Here is a 25,341-nt window from a genome sequence, read left to right as displayed (position 1 = left end):
CTAACAAGCCCTTATACTGAGGGCTGCTAACAAGCACTTATGCTGAGGGCTGCTATCAAGCCCTTATACTGAGGGCTGCTAACAAGCCCTTATACTGAGGGCTGCTAACAAGCCCTTATACTGAGAGCTGCTAACAAGCCCTTATACTGAGGGCTGCTAACAAGCCCCTATACTGAGAGCTGCTAACAAGCCCTTATGCTGAGGGCTGCTAACAAGCCCTTATGCTGAGGGCTGCTAACAAGCCCTTATGCTGAGGGCTGCTAACAAGCCCTTATGCTGAGGGCTGCTAACAAGCCCTTATGCTGAGGGCTGCAAACAAGCCCTTATGCTGAGGGCTGCAAACAAGCCCTTATGCTGAGGGCTGCTAACAAGCCCTTATGCTGAGGGCTGCTAACAAGCCCTTATGCTGAGGGCTGCTAACAAGCCCTTATGCTGAGGGCTGCTAACAAGCCCTTATGCTGAGGGCTGCTAACAAGCCCTTATGCTGAGGGCTGCTAACAAGCCCTTATGCTGAGGGCTGCTAACAAGCCCTTATGCTGAGGGCTGCTAACAAGCCCTTATGCTGAGGGCTGCTAACAAGCCCTTATGCTGAGGGCTGCTAACAAACCCTTATGTTGAGGGCTGCTAACAAGCCCTTATGCTGAGAGCTGCTAACAAGCCCTTAGATTGACTAATAACAAGCAGTGTTCAGTGTGGTTAACCAACGGTTTAGTGTGGTTAACCAATGGTTCAGTGTGGTGTTTAACTATTCTTGAACAAATATTTGACCAACTGGGGACATTTTGTTAGTCCCCACGAGGTCAAACAATATTTCTAGAGGGGTTAAGGTTAGACTGTGTGTGTCTGTGTGTGTGACATCAGGCTAGCTCTCACAATGGTGATCATGTCCCTGTGAGAGACAAACTCTCAGCAGAATTTCTCCTGGGAGGCTGGGGGATTGTACTGAAGACAACAAGTCATTAATCAATGAGTAGTCACCTCTAAATGTGCTCCACTCCACACGGAGGGAACGGTAATTCCTAGCAGACAGACTGAGTCATGGTAGGAATGACCACACAGGATGGGAGAGAGGGGATAATCAGTGGGGAACCAGCCTGGTGAACAGACTGGACTACCACAGACCTGGGTTCAAATAGTAATTTCTTTCTTTTAAATACTTTCTGACCGTTTGATTGAGAATGCCTGGAACACATATGAGCAGGGTGGTGTGGAGGAGAAGAGAAGCACCCATCGCTCCTCTACTGACTATACAGTTCACATTACACCTTTCATAGATCTAGGCCTATAGGCTAAAATCGCAGTAGCCGCGGTAAAGACCGGTTAGCGCTGTGCAGCATTGTTTTGTTTGGTCAAAAGATAAAAACATCTTATCAATAAATGATACACACAAATCCTGATCAACTCTAGATATGTAGTACAGTTTCAAAGATAGTCTAACGTGAACTAGCATCTTGTCTGTGTTGTTTGAGCTTCACTCTTCAGGACAGAGCGGTGGAGGACAGCGAGCTGCAGGAGGTAGGGCCGATGAAGAGCTGCAGGAGGTAGGCCCGGCAAAGAGTTGCAGGAGGTGGGGCCGATAAGAGCTGCAGGAGGTAGGCCAGACGAAGAACTGCAGGAGGTAGGGCCGATGAAGAGCTGCAGGAGGTAGGCCCGGCGAAGAGTTGCAGGAGGTGGGGCCGATGAAGAGCTGCAGGAGGTAGGGCCGACGAAGAGTTGCAGGAGATGGGTCCGATGAAGAGCTGCAGGAAGTAGGCCCGACGAAGAGTTGCAGGAAGTAGGGGCCGATGAAGAGCTGGAGGAGGTAGGGGCCGATGAAGAACTGCAGGAAGTAGGCCCGAAGAAGAGTTGCAGGATGTGGGGCCGATGACGAACTGCAGGAAGTAGGCCCAACGAAGAGCTGCAGGAGGTAGGGCCGATGAAGAGCTGCAGGAGGTAGGCCCGGCGAAGAGTTGCAGGAGGTGGGGCCGATGAGAGCTGCAGGAGGTAGGCCAGACGAAGAACTGCAGGAGGTAGGGCTGATGAAGAGCTGCAGGAGGTAGGGCCGATGAAGAGCTGCAGGAGGTAGGCCCGGCGAAGAGTTGCAGGAGGTGGGGCCGATAAGAGCTGCAGGAGGTAGGCCAGACGAAGAACTGCAGGAGGTAGGCCCGGCGAAGAGTTGCAGGAGGTGGGGGCGATGAAGAGCTGCAGGAGGTAGGGCCGACGAAGAGTTGCAGGAGATGGGTCCGATGAAGAGCTGCAGGAAGTAGGCCCGACGAAGAGTTGCAGGAGATGGGGCCGATGAAGAGCTGCAGGAAGTAGGCCCGACGAAGAGTTGCAGGAGGTAGGGGCCGATGAAGAGCTGGAGGAGGTAGGGGCCGATGAAGAGCTGGAGGAGGTAGGGGCCGATGAAGAACTGCAGGAAGTAGGCCCGAAGAAGAGTTGCAGGATGTGGGGCCGATGACGAACTGCAGGAAGTAGGCCCAACGAAGAGCTGCAGGAGGTAGGGCCGATGAAGAGCTGCAGGAGGTTGGGCCGATGAAGAGCTGCAGGAGGTAGGACCGACGCAGAGCAAATGTGTGTACCTGAGTGAGCACATTTTTACGCGTTACTGTCTTTGGAGAGGGGTACTATCTTTTTGCTTTAGAAATGATTCTGCCAAAGATAAAATATTATGCTCAGCCTTTTTATACGGAATAAATAACTGAATGGAATCTCGAAGTTGTCAGTGCTATCCTTTCAAGACTGAGGCCCTAGGTCTCTTTCTTACAGGTGGGGTTTGAACTTTTAGGACTATTCTATTGCTTTCATTGTGCAAGGCAAGTTCAGTCAAGCCTAGCTAAAGTATTTGAAAATAAATAGTATATGAGCCCCAGGTCTGTGGACCACATAAAGCTTTGGTCACAATGTGACCATGAATGAACAAAGGGTGGGTGGGGGGGGTGTTAAAGTGTCAAAAGTAACAGTCAGTATCTGGTGTGGCCACCAGCTGCATTAAGTACTGCAGTGTATCTCCTCATGGGTTGCACCAGATTAGCCAGTTCTTGCTGTGAGATGTTACCCCACTCTTCCACCAAGGCACCTGCAAGTTCCCAGACATTTCTGGGGGGAATGGCCATAGCCCTCACACTCCGATCTAACAGGTCCCAGACGTGCTCTATGGGATTGAGATCCGGGCTCTTCGTTGGCCAAGGCAGAAAACTACACACAGGAAATTGTTGAGTGTGAAAAACCCAGCAGGGTTTGACACAAACCGGTGCGTCTGGCACCTCGTTCAAAAGCATTTAAATATTTTGTTTTGCCCATTCACCCACTGAATGGCTCACATACACAGTCCATGTCTCAATTGTATCAAGGCTTAAAAACCTTTCTTTAACCGGTCTCCTACCCTTCATCTACACTGGTTGACGTGGATTTAACAAGTGACATCAATAAGGGATCATAGCTTTCACCTGACACCTGGGCAGTCTATGTAATGGAAAGAGCAGGTGTTCCTAATGTTTTGTACACTGTGTATATTATACATCTTCCAAATCCTGTCCAAACAAGCATCAATCCATATCTCTAACTATATGAAATGGTGTTTGTTGTACATGCATCTTTTCACAGTAAAAGAAAATCCCCACATGGGCATATAAGGGGTGTTGGCAAACTCACAAGACAGAAAACATTCTAATTTTCTATATGTTTATTATGAGTCAAGTAATGTGAGAAACTCACAACCCCAGTATAGAGCCACCTCTGGGAATTGTGGGAAATCCGTGATGTCATTCATGACCACCATTTTCTCACAGAAGACCACATTCTCATTGTTGGAGTACAGCTAGCTATTATCTGTGAGGCCCCGTGGGAAGATGCAGTTATAAGACGTGTTCAAGCTATAAGTGAAACCCTGTGGTGTTGTTTCCCATGTTAACCCTGCCACAAACATTTGCTCTCTTTATTTGGAGTGGTTAACAGCTATAGAGCCACTTTCTCAAAGTGTTTTGGGAGAGTTAAACAGTCCGCCTTCCATAGGGGAATAGTTTGAGAGAATCTGATTTAAAGGGAGAATGTTTTTATGAGATTTCTTTTAACACAATCGCTAAACGACACAATGTTCTTGGACTGTATTGCGTTAAGATGGCCAAATCCAAATTAGCAGCCGATCCAAAATCATGATTTATGAGCAGCTGGCTAATAAGATCCAATCTGCTTGATAAATCACAGAGCTCGTGAATCTTATGTAAAAAAAATACCCCTAATGATCAAATCCGAAAGATAATGAATTTGTGTGTGTGAGCGTACAACATGTGTGTGTATGCATGTACAGCTGAAGAAGTTTACATACACTTAGGTTGGAGTCATTAAAACTCATTTTTCAACCACTCCACAAATTTCTTAGTTAAAAAAACCGATAGTTTTGGCAAGTCGGTTAGGACATCTGCTTTGTGCATGACACAAGTCATTTTTCCAACAATTGTTTACAGATTATTTCACTTGATTCACTGTATCACAATTCCAGTGGATCAGAAGTTTACACACACTAAGTTGACTGTGCCTTTTAAACAGCTTGGAAAATTCCAGAAAATTATGTCATCGCTTTAGAAGCTTCTGATAGGCTAATTGACATAATTTGTGGATGTATTTCAAGGCCTACCTTCAAACTCAGTGCCTCTTTGCTTGACATCATGGGAAAATCAAAAGAAATCAGCCAAGACCTCATTAAAAAAAAAGTTGTAGACCTCCACAAGTCTGGTTCATCCTTAGGAGCAATTTCCAAACGCCTGAAGGTACCACGTTCATCTGTACAAACAATAGTATGCAAGTATAAACACCATGGGACCACGCAGCCGTCATTCCGCTCAGGAAGGAGATGCGTTCTGTCTCCTCGAGATGAACGTACTTTGATGCGAAAAGTGGAAATCAATCCCAGAACAGCAAAGGACCTTGTGAAGATTCTGGAGGAAACAGGTACAAAAGTATCTATATCCACAGTAAAACGAGTCCTATATCGACATAACCCGAAAGGCCGCTCAGCAAGAAAGAAGCCACGGCTCCAAAACCGCCATAAAAAAAGCCTGACTAAGGTTTGCAACTGCACATGGGGACAAAGATGGTACTTTTTGGAGAAATTTTCTCTGGTCTGATGAAACAAAAATATAACTGTTTGGCCATAATGACCATCATTATGTTTGGAGGAAAGGGGGGGAGGTTTGCAAGCCGAAGAGATTTCCAATGAGTGTTGATGAAATTAGTCGGATTATGATCTTGACGATGAATAGTGACACCCACACAGAATGAGCCACACATTTGGTCCACTTTGCCTTACAAGAGGCTACAATGTGCTGGCGTCTGCGTTAGACTAGATCCGTGACCACTGTCCATCACCCGAAACCACTCTGGATTATGTGGCTCACGCTTTTCCCCCCAATAACTATTCTAGAATTTCAGGCTACTGCAAACCACAGCTGACCTTATCACCACAGCCATAGTTACGGAATAATGAAATGACTAGGATCTTTCTAGGGAGAGAGAAGAAACGGTTCCAGACTAACTCGACCCTGAATGCTTTCTGCCAGCATTCATATTTTGAAGCCATTTGGAATGGAGGCCGAGAAAAAGATCCCAGAACTGATTTTAGGGTTCTACGTTATTGCCTTTGCTCTTGATATAAGACCTAAATTCTTGATCTCGACAGTACTAGTCATAGCCAAAAATCTGGAAAGGGATTTTTTTTTTAAAATTGTTCTTCCTTCCCAACTTGCACCCGACAAGTCAAAAGTTGTTGGATAACTAGCAAGTAATATACTGGATCATAAAGAAGTGATTGATCCAATACATTCTCAGTAGGAATCTGGCACGTCGGCAGAAGCATAACCCGCTTTCATCTGTTTGTGTTCTATTCATATTTTTGTGTCTACGGATTTCAGTCACCACCAGATGACATTTATCATGTAACACTAACAAACCTAATGCCAGATCTTGTCAGTTGGTGAAAAATGATCGATAGATTAGCGCTAGCCTGGAGGATTCATGATGTTATTGTAAGGCCCAGAGTGGATTCAGAGTGGACTGATATTGCTAATATTGTTTTTGATCAATGTTTTGTTGTTCCATACCTCAATATTCCAGCGGCGATGTCAGCGGTCATTGATCACTTCAATTATCAGTTGCACTTGGCCTAGATGTAAATAACATTATCTAATCTGACTTCTCAGTTCACTGTGGACGGTCGTGTGTGTTGGGACATGCGTCACATCCCTGTCCAAATGAAATGCGTTCAACAACGCACACAGCCGATGCTGTAGGATGACTTTTATTGGGTGTGTCGTAGGTCCGTCCGCAATACGCTCACAAATCTGTCCGAGATGCCCCTACTGCCCCCGCATTCCTCCCAAACACCACAACAGCCCTGCTCTGGATCAACACACAGGCCTGGTACACAGCCTGAACCAGCTAAAGAATAACCCCAGAACAGCACTCACCAACCATGCCAGAGAGACAGTGAACCATGCTCTACCAACCAAGCCATAGAATGTGTATGGAACCATCGCACAGGGAGCCCAATAACTTGCTAGGTCCTGTCGGTGAGCACCAGTATCACTATTGTGTGGTGTCATGGTCAACAGTACACTGCTCAGTACTGCAATTTGAACTGAACAACCACAGTCTCCGCGGGATTCGAACCGACAACCCATTTGAATATAGTGCAGTGTCTTCTTAATCCCTGGTCCACCAAGCCACTGCCTCATGTCAGAGGCAATTATAAGAGATAACAGGTTTTTAATTGAAAACATTTTATTTCAAAAGACCCGTGTTGCCACGTTATAAATGGACCTCTATAGATGTTCAGACAGACCGTGAAGAACAGTCCTACTGTATAGTTCAACATGATCGTCTCTAATCCCTGTGGACACTAACATGCAGAGGTCAGCTAGCCAGTCTGACAGAAGACTGGAGAGGGGTTAATACTGTTGTTGTCTATTGCCAGCAGCACAATGATAAACACATACGCCTTACAACTTCCTCGTCGTCGTGACCATCAGAAGCTACGAGGGTAAAAGTTACCTAGCTAGTGTCAGACAAACGCAGGGTGTACTTAAACAGCCTTTGAAGAAATAATAAGGAATTGATATCGTCCGTCAAAACTATTTTCCTATTGCATTATGTACAATTATTACAGTTTAAAACATTTTAAAAACATTGGAGCAGAAATAATAAATCCTCTACAGTACAATTTCCAGGTATAAAAATATATTACCAATCTCCAGGAGTATTTACAAAGACAAGTTTCTCTACAAAATGCAACTAGGTCTCTACAACATCAAGTAACTGGGCTGTTAAGCTCGTAGTCTAGTTGTACTACCTTAAACTTACAAAAGCACCCACCTAATGGCTCAAATGTTTAGCACCTAGTATATAATACATTTGGCCTACACTACATTACCAAAAGTATGTGGACACCTGCTCGTCGAACATCTCATTCCAAAATCATGGGCATTAATATGGAGTTGGTCCCCCCCTTTGCTGCTATAACAGACTCCAGTCTTCTGGGAAGGCTTTCCACTAGATGTTGAAACATTGCTGCGGGGACTTGTTTCCATTCAGCCACAAGCGCATTAGTGAGGTCGGGCAGGCACGGATGTTGGCCGATGAGGCCTGGCTCGCAGTCGGCGTTCCAATTCATCCCAAAGGTTCGATTGAGTTGAGGTCAGGGCACTGGGCAGGCAAGTCAACTTATTTCACACCGATCTCGACAAACCATTTCTGTATGGACCTCGCTGTGGGCATTGTCATGCTGAAACAGAAAAGGGCCTTCCCCAAACTGTTGCCACAAAGTTGGAAGCACATATCGTATGCTTTAGGGTTAATATTTCCCTTCACTGGAACTAAGGGCCCTAGCGATGAAAAATGTATTATTCCTCCAAACTTTACAGTTGGCACTATGCGTTTGGGCAGGTAGCGTTCTCCTGGCATCCGCCAAACCTAGATTTGGCCGTCAGACTGACAGATGGTGAAGCGTGATTCATCACTCCAGAGAATGCGTTTCCACTGCGCCAGAGTCCAATGGCGGCGAGCTTTACACCAGCCAATGCTTCTTAGGCTTGTGTGCACCTGCTCGGGTCATGGAAACCCACTTAATGAAACTCCAGACGAACAGTTCTTGTGCTGATGTTGCGTCAAGAGGCAGTTTGGAACTCCAGTAGTGAGTGCTGAAATCGAGGACAGACGATTTTTACACACTATGTGCTTCAGCGCTCCCATTCTGTGAGCTTTTGTGGCCTACCACTTCGCGGCTGAGCCGTTGTTGATCCTAGACATTTCCAGTTCACAATAAAAGCACTTACAGCTGACCATGACAGCTCTAGCAGGGTTGGAAAGGTGGCATCCTATGACGGTGCCATGTTGTAAGTCACTGAGCGCTTCAGTAAGGCCATTCCACTGCAAATGTTTGTCTATGGAGATTGCATGGCTGTGTGCTCAATGTAATACATCTGTCAGCAATGGGTGTGGCTGAAATAGCCAAATCTGCTAATTTGTAGGGGTGTCCACACACTACTGTGTACAGTGTATTTTCAGAAACCATTAAAAACAAATACTAAATTCACTTTGTCATTTGGAGGAATTTGACATAGAAAAGAAAGTGAAAAAAGCAGAAATTGAACCAAGAAAAAAGGGGGAAATAAGAGGTATTGAAATCTCTGGTTTTCACTCCTGTCCAGACAAGACAAGACATGACATAGGGACTTCCTATGAGAGGTGATATCGGCAGGCTCCTTCGAAGTCTCTTGATTGGTTGTTCTTAGTCTCTAGAAGAACATCCTGTAACGACAGGCAGCACTTTACATTAGTGTACAGTTATGCATATCATGATTTCTAACACAGTCCACCTCCACCCACAGTCATTTGTGTAATGTAAGCATTCCTCTACATACACAGAATGTTTTACATTCTATCGTCTACAGCGCAGTATTTTCCACTGGCTGACAACAGTGACTGGCGCCACCTGGTGGGGAAATAAATAGCAGACACATCATTCCTGAATCTTGAAAGCTGTACTTCTCAGACGACTCCTGACACACAAATCACAACGACAACACACCATAACCTGCCCCTGCTGAATGGCATGCATGTCAGGATTCCTCCTCTCACCATTCCTCAGGGAACCTTCTTCACTTTGCCTATAAAGCATTTACAAAGCTGCTTGGAAGAATACAAGTGAGGAAAGACAAAGAGATTTTGTTTCTAGGTAATACAAACTCGAAAGCAGCACGCAAGGCCGACGTGGGGTTCAGGATCACATCTCTCCACAGCCATTGGGCATTCATATTTAGCTCTGTGCTGCATGGCCATCTATTACAGGCAGAATGTAGCCATCATTCATTAGCTGGGTAAACAGAGTAGCACTGGCCCCCGGGGATCACTGGGCCAGTACTGAGTCTAGGAAAACACACCGGCTGTGGTAGCTATGCTCACATTGCTGCTGTTGTGATTCAACCAAAGTATGAGTTATGTGCACGTCCACAGGCACGCACACTATTTGGAGAGTTAATGATTAGCCCTAATGGTCTCTGCCTCAAGATTTGGCAACCTACACCCCCCCCCCCCCCTCCAGTGCATGCACGCACACACGCACACCTGTATATGTTGGGGTCCAGCAGTACGTGTGTGTCCTGGGGCAACTGGGAGAGATGGACCACCTTGGTCTTCTGCTGCGGCCGGTCACTCTCATTCACCCACACATCAGGAAGTCTGGCGAGAGGGATAGAGAGATTGAGAGGAAAGTGAGAAAAGGAGGGGGAAGGAGGAGAGAGAGATAGAGGGGGAAGAGATGAGTCAGTACAAATCCAGTCTTGCAATTGGTTCCGTTGCCTCTAAGCTTGTGTCTGACTGGCATCAGCTTAGAAACGGGATTGCAGAAGAAGAGATTGCAGTGGTACACATGCATGCTTCCTAAAGCGTTGTCTAACAGTGTATTTAGGTGTTATCCGTGGGAAACAATGGGAGAGGATCAATACCAGTACTGGGCCCCTCTACTCCTGCCACTGTGAGCGTCACCAGGAAAGCACCCCGGGGTAGAGTGTTGGGGAGATGTGAATGAGCAGTGCTTGGTTCATCATTAGCAGACTGCTTGGCTATAGATCACAGATTCAGAGAGGGGCAGATGAAAGCCCCAGGGGGAGGAAAGGAAGAAAGAGGGTTGGATAGTGGATGAAAGGAGAAGAGAGTGGTGATAAAGAAATGGAGAAGTGAGAGGCGACCGTACACTTGCAAAGGGACGAACACAAGTAGACAGAGCCAAAACAAAAACAGCAGAAAAGCACCCAATAAAATGGTAGGAGACCGAGAGGGCAAGGCGTGTCCTGTTACGGTTTAAAATCACAGCAAATACAATGCTCGCTGCACAGAGGACTGTGTACATAGGGTGCTGCTGTAACCCTGTAGCTGAGAGCTACAGTAGGAGTGACTACAACATCTGTTAGACATTCTCCATGGTAGTGTGGGTGACAGTTGCTTTTACAGCAACATGGTCCTTAGAGAGACATATCCAACTCTTAACCAAAAACCCCTCACAGCTTCTGAAACGAGTGCTGCAATACGTCTCTTGCTCCTCCTCCTCCCAAAAATTCCAACGAGAGGTTTATTTTGGACATGTACCGCGAAAGCGAGTGTCGTTTTGGCTTTTAGCCCGTTTCCTGACCCAGAAAGTTGTTTCTATCAGAGATGAGTTCTCGGGGAGAGGGGTTTTAGACGGAGCAGAGTTGAGCTGAGAGACTAATGACGAGGAGGGCTGGGGCTCAATAGTCTGAAGTGACTTCCTCTCCTTGTCTCCTTTACCTTCAATAATTTGTCTGATAATATACTATGCTAACTACATAGCTAACTTACAATATTCAAGTCTGAAATGCACGTAGCTGGTTAGGATAGCTGTTATGCTAGTCAGGGGGGAAAGACAGGCGAGCGCTTGGTCCTTAATGCTCTAAACTGGGCCACTGATGCGGGCAAAAGGAGCAGAGAAAGAGTTACAAGAAGGGATGGAGAGAGAGAGACCACAGGGTAGCTCCCATGAGATGAGGGAACCCATCCAGATCACTGACCCTTCTGGATGGAGGAGACGCTAGCCTAGGTATCCTCCTGTGTGTGTTTGTGTGGGGTGCGGTGACATGGTCTAACCACCACTAAACGCCTGCTGACATTTACAGAGCAGGGGAGGAGAAGGAGGGGAGGAGAAGGAAGAGAGGGGAACCCTCTGCTTGCCAGTAGTACAGGAGAGAAAAGGGAGCGAGGTGAGAGGAGGACTGTGGCCTTGTGTCTGCCAACAGGAGAGAGATGAAGAGCAGGATGTAGGGAAGAGAGGGTGGAGAAGAGGGCAACTTACATGTCCTCGGGAGTCCAGTGGAGGAGGACTTTAACCTTCCCAGAATCTTCCTTCCTCCTCGCTATTACCTAGAGACAGAAGAAGAGAGTCAAGACAACAACATTGTACTGGAGACACACACCATCCCTAACCGAAGGTCTGATGCTGATGGCAAGTCAGTAAAAGGAATGAGACACCTGGTTCCAGTCTAATTGAGCCAGAGTCAATCTGTCCTCCCTCCCACTCTGCAGACTAACACTTACCTCACTGGCCTGAAGACGCCAGTCCAGCCGCTAAACCTACACACACACCCTGTGTGGTAGGAACAATGGCCTGCTGGGTTTTATTTGCTTTGGCGTAGACAAGGCCTGCTGGGTTTTATTTGCTTTGGCGTAGACAAGGCCTGCTGGGTTTTATTTACTTATAGCTTTGGCGTAGACAAGGCCTGCTGGGTTTTATTTGCTTATAGCTTTGGCGTAGACAAGGCCTGCTGGGTTTTATTTGCTTATAGCTTTGGCGTAGACAAGGCCTGCTGGGTTTTATTTGCTTTGGCGTAGACAAGGCCTGCTGGGTTTTATTTGCTTTGGCGTAGACAAGGCCTGCTGGGTTTTATTTACTTATAGCTTTGGCGTAGACAAGGCCTGCTGGGTTTTATTTGCTTTGGCGTAGACAAGGCCTGCTGGGTTTTATTTGCTTTGGCGTAGACTAGGCCTGCTGGGTTTTATTTGCTTTGGCGTAGACAAGGCCTGCTGGGTTTTATTTGCTTTGGCGTAGACAAGGCCTGCTGGGTTTTATTTGCTTTGGCGTAGACAAGGCCTGCTGGGTTTTATTTGCTTTGGCGTAGACAAGGCCTGCTGGGTTTTATTTGCTTTGGCGTAGACAAGGCCTGCTGGGTTTTATTTGCTTTGGCGTAGACAAGGCCTGCTGGGTTTTATTTGCTTTGGCGTAGACAAGGCCTGCTGGGTTTTATTTGCTTATAGCTTTGGCGTAGACAAGGCCTGCTGGGTTTTATTTGCTTATAGCTTTGGCGTAGACAAGGCCTGCTGGGTTTTATTTGCTTATAGCTTTGGCGTAGACAAGGCCTGCTGGGTTTGCCGGACTGCCCACGGCCGTCAATTTCTTCTCTGCAATGAGTCTGGATCAGAGTATCTCCCCGACAATTTCTGATTGTTCCCAGAAATTGATGGGTTGGGAACACACGTGGATAAAACAGTGTTTTGAAAATGTAATTGGCTTTGATACTCTGATTAGAGACAATCCAAATGGCTGATGACTGTTTTGACATCACCACAAACTACTTCAATGATGGCAGTCTCAGACTGAAGTGAACAGAGCAGTGGAAGAATTTAGTTGGAGTCGTCAGGCAACTGCTGGGCTCCTACGCCGTCTCTCGCTCTCTTGATTTCTCTGAGATAATACTGGTAGAAGCACTCCAACTGCATGTGTAGGGGAGAGATGGAGGGGTGAGGGAAGAGAGCGGCGTAGGGGTCTGTTTTCTAAGCGGCTCCAACAACAGGCCTGGCTGGGTCTGGACTCTGGCATGTACGTCAGAGCAGTGTGTTTCGTGGGAGGGTTGCTGGCAGTTCCCTTATTAGCAGTTGAATTAAAAAGGGGCATGGGAGTCTGTTATTCCCTGGCTGGGCACTTCATTTTCCGCAGGCCTCAATACTGCACACACTAACTCAGAGTTTAAACCAGACTGCTGGTAATACGTCAATTTTGGAAAACAAGTTGTGTCAGACTCTGGTATTATTACTGAGAAAAATGAGATCGTGATGCTTTTAAATCAGCATTTAATCTCAGCTGGCTTTTTATTTGAAATAAATGGTGGTTTAATTGACCCTGGGGAGCCAGTCGAATGCCTGCCCCTCTCCCAGCCTCTAGTTTGCTCAATGGAAGTTCCGTCAACTTCTAGTGAATCTTTGTTTTCATTTCAACAACTTTCTACCTGTGATGTGCAAGACGCCACGAGGAAGATCACTGAAAAGAAACAAACAAAAACAACACTGGGGCTGATTTACTTGATCCTTTCTTGCTGCAGTTTTCTGATTGTAGAATCTTTTAACACGTTTTACCATACAATTATTTCTGGTGACGTCCCCAAGGTCTGGAAAGTGGCCCACATACTCTACCTTCAAAAGATGGTGACGCGTGTGACCTAAATAATTAGCGCCCTATTTCCAGGCTGCGTGTAGCTGGTTTGAAAATGATTTAAATATGCACTACGCAGAAACCGCTCTGCCATTTCCTGATTGCTAAAATTCTAAGTTTGCCTAATTTCAGTTCCTTTATTAGCAGTTTCATTAAAGGGGCATGTAACCAAAGTGTAGAGAATCACTGTACCATCTAAACCACTGTCAAATATATTCACCATAACCAAAAACATTGTATTTTCAGTTGTTTGATGCAGTTGTACAAAACCTAAAGTAAGACGCAAAAAAACTCAACTTAGCGGAAAGCATAGAAATAAAGCACATAGATGTACCACTTCGTCGACTTGCTTTCAACGAGAATGACAGATCCACAACTCACATTTCTATGTGAATTTGGTTGGGTCACCTAAAAAGTTACATATTGCTGCTGTAAAAAGTATCCAGTGTCTATTTACTGATGGTGTTAAATCAGGTTTTCCTCACACAAAGTCCTACGGGATGGATTCTTGCTCTGGTTATTTTCACATTGTTAACAATATAATGTATCTGTAAAAAAATACATTCACCTGTATGCAGATGACACTGTGGTGTATGCCATTAACCCCACAACTGACCAGGCTCTGCCTCTATTCCCCCCCGAAAGCATTTGTTGAGCTGACATTGGTACTTAATAATGCAGGTAAAACCAAGGACATGTTCTTTTCCAAATCACATAAAAATCAGAAGACTTATGCATAAGTACTTTGTAGGGGTGTAATGGTACACTTATTGGTACCGAACCATTCGGTCGAGGGACCTCGATTCGGTCGCACTGAACCCGAATGACTACATAATAACAACAATACAACATTTAAAAAACTACGTCTTTAGGCTATGCATACGCTGCGTAGCGGGCCTATGCCGCTTGAGAAAATCTGAGCTGAAACAAAATATTTCAGGCTATCCCGTTAAAACGAGCACCTATGCAGACGGAATCAGAACTGGAGGATCATCAACAATCGTTTAAATCTCCAGTTTAGGAGCTTTTAGGCTTCCCAGCAGATTAAACGGAGACGGACAGAACCTTGGTGATAAAACGTTAACCGTATGTCGCCACGCTCAACAGAAATAGCCTACGCCGCTGCCAACACCTCAAATGTTGTTGACACATTTACTCCGACATCACCCAAGTACACGGAGCAAGACAGAAAGAAACACATCGTCTCACCTCTGCATTTCAAGCATTCCGTGGCAGCTGATTCTGACCGGGACAAAGAAATTACAAGAGCGATAGGTAGGTTATGTTTATATTCGTTTTACAGTCTTTGCTTTATAACCACGGATATGCGCCGATTCACGGTGATTGAGAATAGGGAGGTTTCAGCGCCTTGTGAAAGTGCTTTTAAGCCACGTTGCGAACTTCCCTCCAGCACCAATTTAAGCAAACAGGTTGTACCCGCTCGATATAAGCAAGCCAAAAACGAAGTTCAGAATGAATTGGCTTGCGCTTACTTCACAGTGACAGCCCATCACATTACCCTGGAATAGGAGATGTACCGTGCTACAGACACGCCCCTTTATGAGCATCACAACTGCGCATCAGGGCACTGAAGGAGACCGTGTCATGGTGTGTTCATAACCAAGTGGGAATTTACCACATACGACTGGGGAAAACCCCACTTGAATGGCCCTCCAACTGGTACTTACTTGTGGGAAACTTGTCAATGATCTGAAGCACACACTTCTCCCACATGATTACCACGGACGTCACCTGCTAAGGAAATGGCCTCTAACAGCATTTGGCAGTTAAATGGAACAAAACATTTATAAAAAAAAATGCTATCTATTGTGGTTTGCGGAACAAAAACATGTATTTTTTTTACATGCATTTTTTAGTTTATGGTTGATAGAGCTTGTAGGCCATTAGCCACTGGCGTTTCTCAACCAGTTCAAATCACATGAATGCGTCCAACTGCTATTTATGACTAAACAACGAATACATTCCCACCTCCCAGAAGGTGACCAGTGCAGCATCAGAGTGGAAACTTGAGGACCAAAATAACAATCCTGCCACAACAGAATGACAGGAATATTGTGAATGGAACTTCATTTTCCCCTGCTGTATTGAAACTGAACCGTGAACCCCAAAAAACCTACCAAACCATGGGTTTGATGAACTGTGACACCCGTAATACTTTGGATGGTGCCCTCATTGATCGTGTCCCCTCTTATAAATATCTGAGCATCTGGATTAATGAAAAGCTCTCTTTCAAAATGCATGTTGATGAATAAGTTAAGAAATTAATAATTAAAATAGGCTTCTTCTATAGGGCCAGGTTCCTGTCTCGTTAAATAGCAGAAAAACAAATCATCCTGTCAACATTCATTCCGGGTTATTGACTATGGCGATATCGTCTATATGAACGCTGCTACCACGGTACTGAAGCCGTTGCACACAGTGCATTGTTACGGGCGATAGGTTCCGTACACATCACTGCAGTTTGTAGGCTGGCCCGCTGTGAAGTCTCGTAGATCGATGCATTGCGCTCTCTTTTTTTGGTCTATAGAGCCCTATTGCATAAACTTCCATCATACCTTACCTCATTGTTAAACCTCAGACTGACAAGTAACCAGACCCAGGGATGTCTAACCCTGGAGGGCCCTTCAATCTCCACCCAATTAGGTACATCTGTTTTTAGTTTATTGCGCCTCGTGGAATAATCTCCAAAACTCCTTAAAGTTAGAGTTGGTGCCTCTAGGGAAACTCGGGCAGATGTTAGAGAGCCTTTTTACTGAAGAATGTGTTTGTTTCATATTATTGCGATTTACTTGTCGTGTATTGTGTAATTGACGTGTGTACAGATAGATATGTTTAATAGTGTAATGGTTGTGTAATCGATGTGTTCATGCAAGGCCTCATCTGCGAAAGAGACCGTGGTCTCAGCGTGACTCCCAGCTTAAATAAAAAGGTAATAAAAAATGTAAAAAGACAAACTCCTCTATACAGCGGAGACCGTAATACTGTAGGTCTGCTGCGCCCTCTGCTGTCTGAACAGTGAAGTACAGTGTGTGTGTGCAGGACCCTGCATGGTCTGCTGCAGCTGGATCCCTGACCATGCTGTGGTAGACGACAGTGATGGTGTGTGTGCTACTACTAACCGTGCTGTGAAACACCACACTGTGTCCGTTGCCCAGGCTCTCTATATGTGTAGCCAGGTTGAGGCAGATGGCCCGGTGTCTGATAGCATCCATGGTCTGGGCATCAAAGAAGTCGTGAGGTCGTGCTGGAGGGACAGAACACACTGGGGTGAGAGAGGGGGAGCGTTAAACTGAGGTTCATAGGTCAGAGGTGATTAGCCAATCAGATGGATCTGACCCTCGTAGATATTCATCAAAACGTTTCCCACCACCCGATTGGTTAAGACGCTTGGTTTGAAAGCCAGGCAACCTGATCAGCGAGTACATGGTTGATTGTTTGTATAATTGAGTGTGTGCCTGCATATCTGTGTATGTGTACGCATGCTTGCATTTGTGCGCGCGCGCTTGGATTACCATCCTCGCGGGTACCAGAAATTCCAAAAAGTCCCAGAGGGCAAAGACTATTTTAGAATTAGGTTTAGGTTCACGGTTCAAATTAAATGAACAATTAGGGAAAATAGGATTTAATGGAAATCCATTTTAGGTCCCCCACAAGGATAATAAGACTTATGCTGCGTTTATATGTGCGTGTTTCTCGGATACGTACGTAAAGACCTCCTGCGTTTATTCTTGAGTTTCCGCCTCTTGTTAAGCCCCGCTTTCGAAGGTGAATCCTCCTTCATCTTGCCCTGATTGGCCAGCTTGTTGGAGTTCTGGGAGCTGAAGTGGGTGGGTACGTGGCGCGCCAGCCCCCCCTGGGAGGCAAACGTGGCATTGCAACCCCCCACCACACACTGATGGAAACAGAGACAACACTGGTGAGAATACAGACTAGTAGATATCTTACACAAGAGCACTTACATACAGTTGAAGTCGGAAGTTTACATACACCTTAGCCAAATACATTTAAACTCAGTTTTTCACAATTCCTAACATTTAATCCTAGTAAAAATACCCTGTTTTAGGTCAGTTAGGATCACCACTTCATTTTAAGAATGAGAAATGTCAGAATAATAGTAGAGCGAATGATATACTTCAGCTTTTATTTCTTTCATCACATTACCAGTGGGTCAGAAGTTTACATACACTGAATTAGTATTTGGTAGCATTGCCTTTATATTTTTTAACTTGGGTCAAACGTTTCAGGTAGCCTTCCACAAGCTTCCCACAATAAGTTGGGTGAAGTTTGGCCCATTCCTCCTGACAGTGTTGGTGTAACTGAGTCAGGTTTGTAGGCCTCCTTGCTCACACATGCTTTTTCAGTTCTGCCCACACATTTTCTATAGGTTTGAGGTCAGGGCTTTGTGATGGCCACCCCAACATCTTGACTTTGTTGTCCTTAAGCCATTTTGCCACAACTTTAGAAGTATGCTTTGGGTCATTTTCCATTTTGAAGACCCATTTGCGACCAAGCTTTAACTTCCTGACTGATGTCTTGCGATGTTGCTTCAATATATCCATATATTTTTCCTGCCTCATGAAGCCATCTATTTTGTGAAGTGCAACAGTCCCTCCTGCAGCAAAGCACCCCGACAACATGATGCTGCCACCCCCATGCTTCACGGTTGGGATGGTGTTCTTCGGCTTGCAAGCCTCCCCCTTTTTCCTCCAAACATAACAATGGTCATCATGGCCAAACAGTTCTATTTGTGTATCATCAGACAAGAGGACATTTCTCCAAAAATATTTATTTAGATTTTCCCATGACGTCAAGCTACTGAGTTTGAAGGTAGGCCTTGAAATACATCCACAGGTACACCTCCAATTGACTCAAATGATGTCAATTAGCCTTTCAGAAGTTTATAAAGCCATTACATTTTCTGGAATTTTCCAAGCTGTTTAAAAGGCAGTCAACTTCTGACCCACTGTGAATTATAAGTGAAATAATCTGTCTTTAAACAATTGTTGGAAAAATTACTTCGGTCATGCAAAGTAGATGTCCTAACCGACTTGCCGAAACTATAGTTTGTTAACAAGAAATGTGTGGAGTGGTTGAAAAACGAGTTAATGACTCCAACCTAAGTATACGCAAACTTACGACTTCAACTGTATACAATAATAGTATTGGTCTTTCGATTTGATGAAATCTAGGTGATTTCCTTTTCAATGAAAGTTCAAAAGGTTATAGTAGTGGAAACTAGTATAGAACCACTGTTCAATGGAACCGTTCAGAATAATATCATGCATTAGCTTTACACAGGATAGTGTGTGACAGATGTGCCTTGTGTTAGAATGATTATAATGCTCTCCAAGACTAGAACAACCTATAGCACATGGCGTGTACATACAGCAGGTACGGGGCCTTCAGAAAGAATTCACCCCTAAACTTTTCACACATTTTGTTGTGCTACAGCCTGAATTTCAAATGTCTTCATTTGAGAATTGGTGTTACTGGCCTACACACAATACCCCATAATGTCCAAGTGGAATTGTGTTTAAAAAAAACACAAATTCATTCATTTAAAATGAAAGCGGAAATGTCTTGCGTCAATAAGTATTCAACCCCTTTGTTATGGCAAGACTAAATAAGTTCAGGAATAATAATGTGCTTAAATCACTGAAGTTGCGTGGCCTGTGTTTAATAACATGAGTTTTGAATGACTACCTCATCTCTGTATTCCACACATAGTTATCTTTAATATCCCTAAGTCGAGCAGTGAATTTCAAACACCGATTCAACCACAAAGACCAGGGAGGTTTTGCAATGCCTCTCAAAGGGCACTTATTGGTAGAGCAGACAGTGAATATCCCTTTGAGCATTGTGAAGTTATTAATTACACTTTGGATGGTGTATCAACAGAACCAGTCACTACAAAGATACAGGCGTCCTTCCTAACAAACTCCGTTACCGGAGAGGAAGGAAACTGCTCCGGCATTCACCAGGAGGCCGGCCCATGGTGACTTTAAAACTGGTACAGCGTTTAATGGCTGTGACAGGAGAACACTGATGATGGATCAACAACACTGTAGTTACTCCACAACACTAACCTAATTGACAGACTGAAAAGGGAAGCCTGTACAGAATAGTGCCAAAACATGCATCCTGTTTGCAATAAGGCACTAAAGTATAACTGCAAAGAATGTCGGAAAGAAATTAACTTTATGTCTTGAATACAAAGCATTACGTTTAGGGCAAATCCAACACATTACTGAGAACCACATCACATTTTCAAGCATGGTGGTGGCTGCATCATGTTATGGGAATGCTTGTCATCGACTAGGATAAAAATAAACAAAACAGAGCTAAGCACAGGCAAAATCATAGAGGAAAACCGGGTTCAGTGGGAGACAAATTCACCTTTCAGCAGGACAATAAGCTAAAACACAAGGCCAAATATACACAGGAGTTGCTTACCAAGATGACATTGAATGATCCGGAGTGGCCTCGTTACAGTTTTGACATAAATTGGCTTGAAAATCTATGGCAAGACTTGAAAATGGCTGTCTAGCAATGATCCCCAAAACCTTGATAGAGCTTGAAGAATAAAACAAAAGAATGTGAAAATATTGTACAATCCAGGTGTGCAAAGCTCTTAGAGAGACTTACCCAGAAAGACAGCTACAGTCGCTGCCAAAGCGGATTCTAACATGCATTAACTCAGGGGTGTGAATACTTCTGTAAATTAGACATTTCTGTACTTCATTTTCAATAAAAACATGTTTTCACTTTGTCATTATGGGGTAGTGTGTAGATGGGTGAGAGAACAAACAAACGAATCCATTCTAAATTCAGGTTGTAACACAAAATGTGGAATAAGTCAAGGGGTATCAATAACTTTGTTTAGACAACTTTGGAGTTTGCCATGACATGAGGATGTGGTTTGCAGAGTCAGTGCTTAGATGTCATGTGTGTGACAGTGAAATGGAAGAAAGGAGGGCGTTTTCTCACCTTGAATGGTTTGTCTCCACTGTGTGAGACCATGTGTCTCTGAAGCCAGCTCTGACTGGTCGACGGGGTGTTATACACCTTGCAGCCCTTCCACAGACACACAAACACCTGGTGAGAGGACAGCAACACTGTTACACACACATATATATATATATTCACAGGTCACTCGCAACCTAGCTCTTATGAGTTACCCAAGATGCAATGTAAGAGACTAAATGTCCCACGAAATCCTACTATCCTCGAGAATTGTAGTAGTTAGTAGAAGAACCTAGAAACTCAAGCCTCCATAAACTGACCCCCGCCCCCTCTCTGAACCTAAAGTTCAAAGAGAGATAAAACATCAAGCTGTCTTTTATACAGCCAGAGTCTATAATGTACAGCAGTACTTTTCATCTGTAGTTAGTTTAACACAGGATGTTTGGATTATCTTCAAGATGGAGAAGTGGAAGGGATTGATATTGTGAAGACAGGATTGTGGTGGTGGAGAAGAGGGGGAAGAGGAGAAGATGAGTGGAGGCATAAAACTAGGAGATGTAGAAAGAAGAGGAGATGGTGAGCAGGCAGGAGGACAGAAGATTTAGGAAGTTGCTTTCCTACACTGCATACCCCTCCCCGTTGTCCGTCCACGTGCACGCCCCTGATGTGCTCAGCCAGGTCTGGGCTGGTGGTAAAGAGGAGCTGACATTGGTCCCAGCAGCAGGTGTATGCCACACCCTTACCCACCGACGGGGTGGCGGTGGCAGGGCCGTGCCCATTCATCATGGCAGGTGTGGAGCGCCCGCTGGACGCTGTGCTCTCCATGTCCATCAGAGTACTGCTAATACTGAGGGAGGGAGAGGGACAGTGAGAGGGGGAGGCACAGTGAGAGGGACAGTGAGAGGGGGAGGGACAGTGAGAGGGGGAGGGACAGTGAGAGGGGGAGGGACAGTGAGAGGGGGAGGGACAGTGAGAGGGAAGGTGAGAGGGACAGTGAGAGGGGGAGGGACAGTGACAGATGGGGTCAGCACAGAGATCTGTTGCACTACAAAACAAATCAAAATGTTATTCTTCACGTGCCGAATACAACAGTGTAGACCTTACCGTGAAATGCTTACTTACAAGCCCTTAGCCAACAATGCAGTTAAGAAAAAGTTGAAAATATTTACTCAATAAAGTTTAAAAAAATAAGAGCAACAAAATAACGAGACTATATACATTGGGTACAGGTACCGAGTCAATGTGCGGGGGTACAGGTTAGTCGAGGTCATTGAAGTAATATGTACATGTAGGTAGGGGTAAGGTGACTACGCATAGATAAACCACGAGAGGGGGGGGGGAAATAAAGCCACTTAATTAGCTTTTCAGCAGTCTTATGGCTCGGGGTTAGAAGCTGTTAAGAAGCCTTTATGACCTAGAGCTCCGGTACCGCCTGCCGTGCGGTAGCAGAGAGAACAGTCTGACTAGGGTTGCTGGAGTCACTGGCCTTCTTAGGGCCTTCCTCTGACTCCACCTGATAGAGGTCCTGGATGGCAGGACGCTTGGCCCCGGTGATGTACTGGGCCATGCGCACTACCCTCTGTAGCGCCTTGCGGTCTGTTCTAGTCATAGGTTTGGACAGCCTCAGTCACTAAATCATGGTGATATATTGTGTTTATAGCATGTGCCAACACAGCTCTGAGCAGTGTCGGCACATGGTATAAACACACCATTAGTATAGTTTATGTCTGTGTGTTCACTTCTCTGGGGCATATGAAGTTTCGTATGCCTGGTCTACAAGGAGGGATGTGAGGGTGTCATGGCGGATTTGAATCTCATGCCATTAGAGATGTAGAAGTATCCCTCTCAGTCCTCACACCCACACAAAGCTTCTCAGAGAGCATTAGTGACGCAGTAATGCTACCACGTTGGACTGAATGAAGAGAAGGTGACAAACACACACACCTCGTAAGGCTGCCTGCCTCCAGCTGCTCCCCTGCTCTGTTCCTGAGGTCCTCAGTGCCAGAAGGGGAACAAAAGTTACAGTGAGACCATGCAGCTGCCCAAACAGCAGAGCTCTCTCCTCCATTCACTCCTTTCTTACTACGGGCCATTCTGCCCCGGCCAGACAAAGCAACGCACCACGACAGGAGGGTTGAGGGGGGAAATGGGGGGGGGGGAAATCGGATCCTCTCTCCTTCAGATACTACACTTCAGTTCCCGAAGCAACACAGGGACTTCAGCCTTTGTGCTCAGTGGGTTTCCTTTTGTTTGCTACCCTCGACAGGTCGTCGCATGACTACAGACCGAGGAAAGGGGGAATTATTCCACTATTCTAGTAGCAAAAGGAAAAGGGTGGACATCGGGGTGTGTGTGAAATCATGGATTTCTCTGCTTCCATTTGAATAGGAAAGGTGTATATCGTTCTGATCCGTTGGCTCGTCCAGTGATATTCAGACGGCGTGCACAGGGGCAGATCTGTGTGTAGTATGAGTACATGGCAGATAGGACCCTATATCGACACAGGACTTTAGCATGCCTCATGCTATAGTTTATGTCTGTGTGTTGACTTCGACTGTTACATGCACAACGAGTCGGGTTTCAACGACATACACACGTAACTGGAGTTCGCCATAGAGTTGGGACAATCAGATCGGCAAACTCACTGCTTTGGGTGGGCCGCAATAACCCAGAGTAAATTATTTGAAGTTGCATTGGAACAGAGTTGAGCAGTGAGTTGCATACAGCATTACTCATTTGGAACAACTATGAACTGATTCACTCACTCTCTCTTCTGCACTAGTTTATGATGCAGTGGAAGTTCCATCTGGGCCATTTCACATATTGTAATGGGGAATTCTGGGTACACATCTAAATATCTCAGAAAGACGTGTGTGTGTGTGTGAGAGATTCGCTCGTGTGCATGAGGGTGAGAACCTGTGTGTGTAAAGGACTCATCTCAACACAGACATCCTGTAACTAGTCACCTCCCAGCCACATGGCCAAACCAACTAAAAGGCGATGAAGTGTTGTGTGACCACAGTGAGCCAGTTGACACGTCTGTAAGAGTGTGTGTATAGATATGTTAGAAGTAGCTCTGTGACTAAACACCACCCTTCATATGAAAGCTGGGGCCTGTTGGTTGGCTTGTTAGTGAGTGATTCGTTTCTTTGTCTCAGTGCTACACCTGTGAAATTACTCATGGGACTTTCAAGGATACATGCTTTTGTCAAGGATACATGCCAACTTGGAAAATCTTACTTAACTCACTGAATTTGTTCACAAGATAAAAATCAAGTCTGAAATGTTCATATTGCTGGTGCGTCTCTTTTTGACCGTGGTTTCATAGTAGCGATGTATTACACAATGAGCATCGTGGTGGCAAGGCCATACATGGCCAGGATGTCCAGATGCGGGTGTACGTGCAGCGTGGAACCATTCCATTGTAAACTAAAGGCAAACTTAGGCCTATTCAACTATCGGTTAAAACTATGCATGTCAACTGCCCATAACGCATAGTTGCGCATTGGGTGCTGATGCATTGTAGCAAAACAAACCCGATTGTTATGCTAAACTGCTGTTTGGCAAAATACAGAGATATCACACCACATAATTGCAAGGATAGTGAGTAACTTGTAACAATGTAGCTTGAGCAAACGTAAACATCTTATTAAAATTGAATCATTGTTGGAGTGGGCTGGCAACATTGCTGCGTTGCTTTGTATTCAACATTTGGTCGGGTATTAGTAATCCACAGACCTGTCTTCCGAATCCATTCGACTGAGAGGTTCTCCATCCGAGGATGATATCTCCACACTGGCCCGTCTTTTGATACCGCGGTCGGTTTTCTCCGTCGATTCCTCGCTTTTGGTCTTGTCTGAGCTGGGAGGCGAGGACGCGCTCTCCTCTCTTTGTTCTTGTTTCAGCTCCACGATGCTCTCCCCGGTTTCGGTGCTGCTCGCAGGGATTCCCTGCACGGGACTTTTAACCGGTTCAGACAGTTCACAGGCCGGTTCTTCTTTGTTACAATTTTCCGTGGACAAAATCGATTCTTTTGCGACTTCTAGTGCGACTGAATGCTTCTCCTCTTTGCTGTCTCGGTTGCTCACGTCCATTTCTGGTCCGTCCTTGTTGTCACCCGGTTCCTGTTTCGAGTCTGCGGGGCCCTGCTTCTTATTCCCATTTTCTCCTTTGTCCAATGTTCCATTTTGCTCGTTTGTCGGTGTGGAGTCTTGTTCGGTACCTTTGGTTGTAACTGCAGCCATGTTCACAGCGCGTAGTAAGCTATTTTGTGTTGTAGGCTACCCCACAAAGTTGGTTCTTCCTCCCAATAGCATGCGCTGCTTCACCACGGGTGTTCAACGGGGACGCTGGGGGAGGAGGCATAACCATGACGTAGCCCCCCACATTGTGGACCGTTCCACGTGTTTCAGAGAACTATTGTTACAATGGTTTATATACATGTAAAAACAAGTGTTCCAGAAACACAACATTTGCCCTAATATTTCCCTTTAATTGAAGTCAATCATCACCCAGTAACACATTCCAGTCATAAATCTAAACAATTCTTACCACCATACCTGTGCTCAATTCTAGCCCATGTTAATTGCATTTTTGCCTAAAGCCTAGACTTTAATGCAAATTCATCAAAGCGGATATATTTGATCTTCTTCATGACCTCCAGGTCTTACTCTGTTGTTAAAGTATGGTAGGGGACCGTGATGGATTCTTCATGACCTCCAGGTCTTATTCTGTTGTTAAAGTATGGTAGGGGACCGTGATGGATTCTTCATGACCTCCAGGTCTTACTCTGTTGTTAAAGTATGGTAGGTGACCGTGATGGATTCTTCATGACCTCCAGGTCTTACGCTGTTGTTAAAGTATGGTAGGGGACCGTGATGGATTCTTCA

The 25,341-nt window shown here is 45.3% G+C and overlaps 1 protein-coding gene and 1 non-coding gene across 5 annotated transcripts; both read right to left on the bottom strand.

Moving 5' to 3' along the window:
- Positions 1 to 6,494: 6,494 nt before the first annotated feature.
- Positions 6,495 to 6,625, bottom strand: LOC116375342 (small Cajal body-specific RNA 14). The gene has a single exon (XR_004211093.1).
- Positions 6,626 to 6,738: 113 nt separating this feature from the next.
- Positions 6,739 to 24,864, bottom strand: aebp2 (AE binding protein 2). Of its 4 annotated transcripts, none has more exons than XM_020491070.2 (8): positions 24,191 to 24,864; positions 21,074 to 21,299; positions 20,477 to 20,584; positions 17,195 to 17,381; positions 16,609 to 16,751; positions 11,339 to 11,406; positions 9,598 to 9,711; positions 6,739 to 8,781 (listed from the first exon to the last, which is right to left on the bottom strand). In XM_020491070.2, the coding sequence occupies exons 1-8, from the start codon at positions 24,694 to 24,696 to the stop codon at positions 8,769 to 8,771; spliced, it is 1,365 nt and encodes a 454-aa protein (XP_020346659.1). In that variant the 5' UTR covers positions 24,697 to 24,864; the 3' UTR covers positions 6,739 to 8,768. The 4 variants fall into 4 exon arrangements, with proteins under 4 accessions (XP_020346659.1, XP_020346662.1, XP_020346660.1 ...); XM_020491073.2 differs by having other exon boundaries at positions 16,609 to 16,733; XM_020491071.2 differs by having other exon boundaries at positions 21,083 to 21,299.
- Between the last annotated feature and the right edge of the window lie 477 nt (positions 24,865 to 25,341).

This window comes from Oncorhynchus kisutch, linkage group LG9 (genome assembly GCF_002021735.2).
Source record: "Oncorhynchus kisutch isolate 150728-3 linkage group LG9, Okis_V2, whole genome shotgun sequence".
In the NCBI taxonomy this organism is placed as follows: Eukaryota; Metazoa; Chordata; class Actinopteri; order Salmoniformes; family Salmonidae; genus Oncorhynchus; species Oncorhynchus kisutch.
Note: the sequence above shows the minus strand (reverse complement) of the source record. Positions and strands in the feature narration are given on the sequence as shown.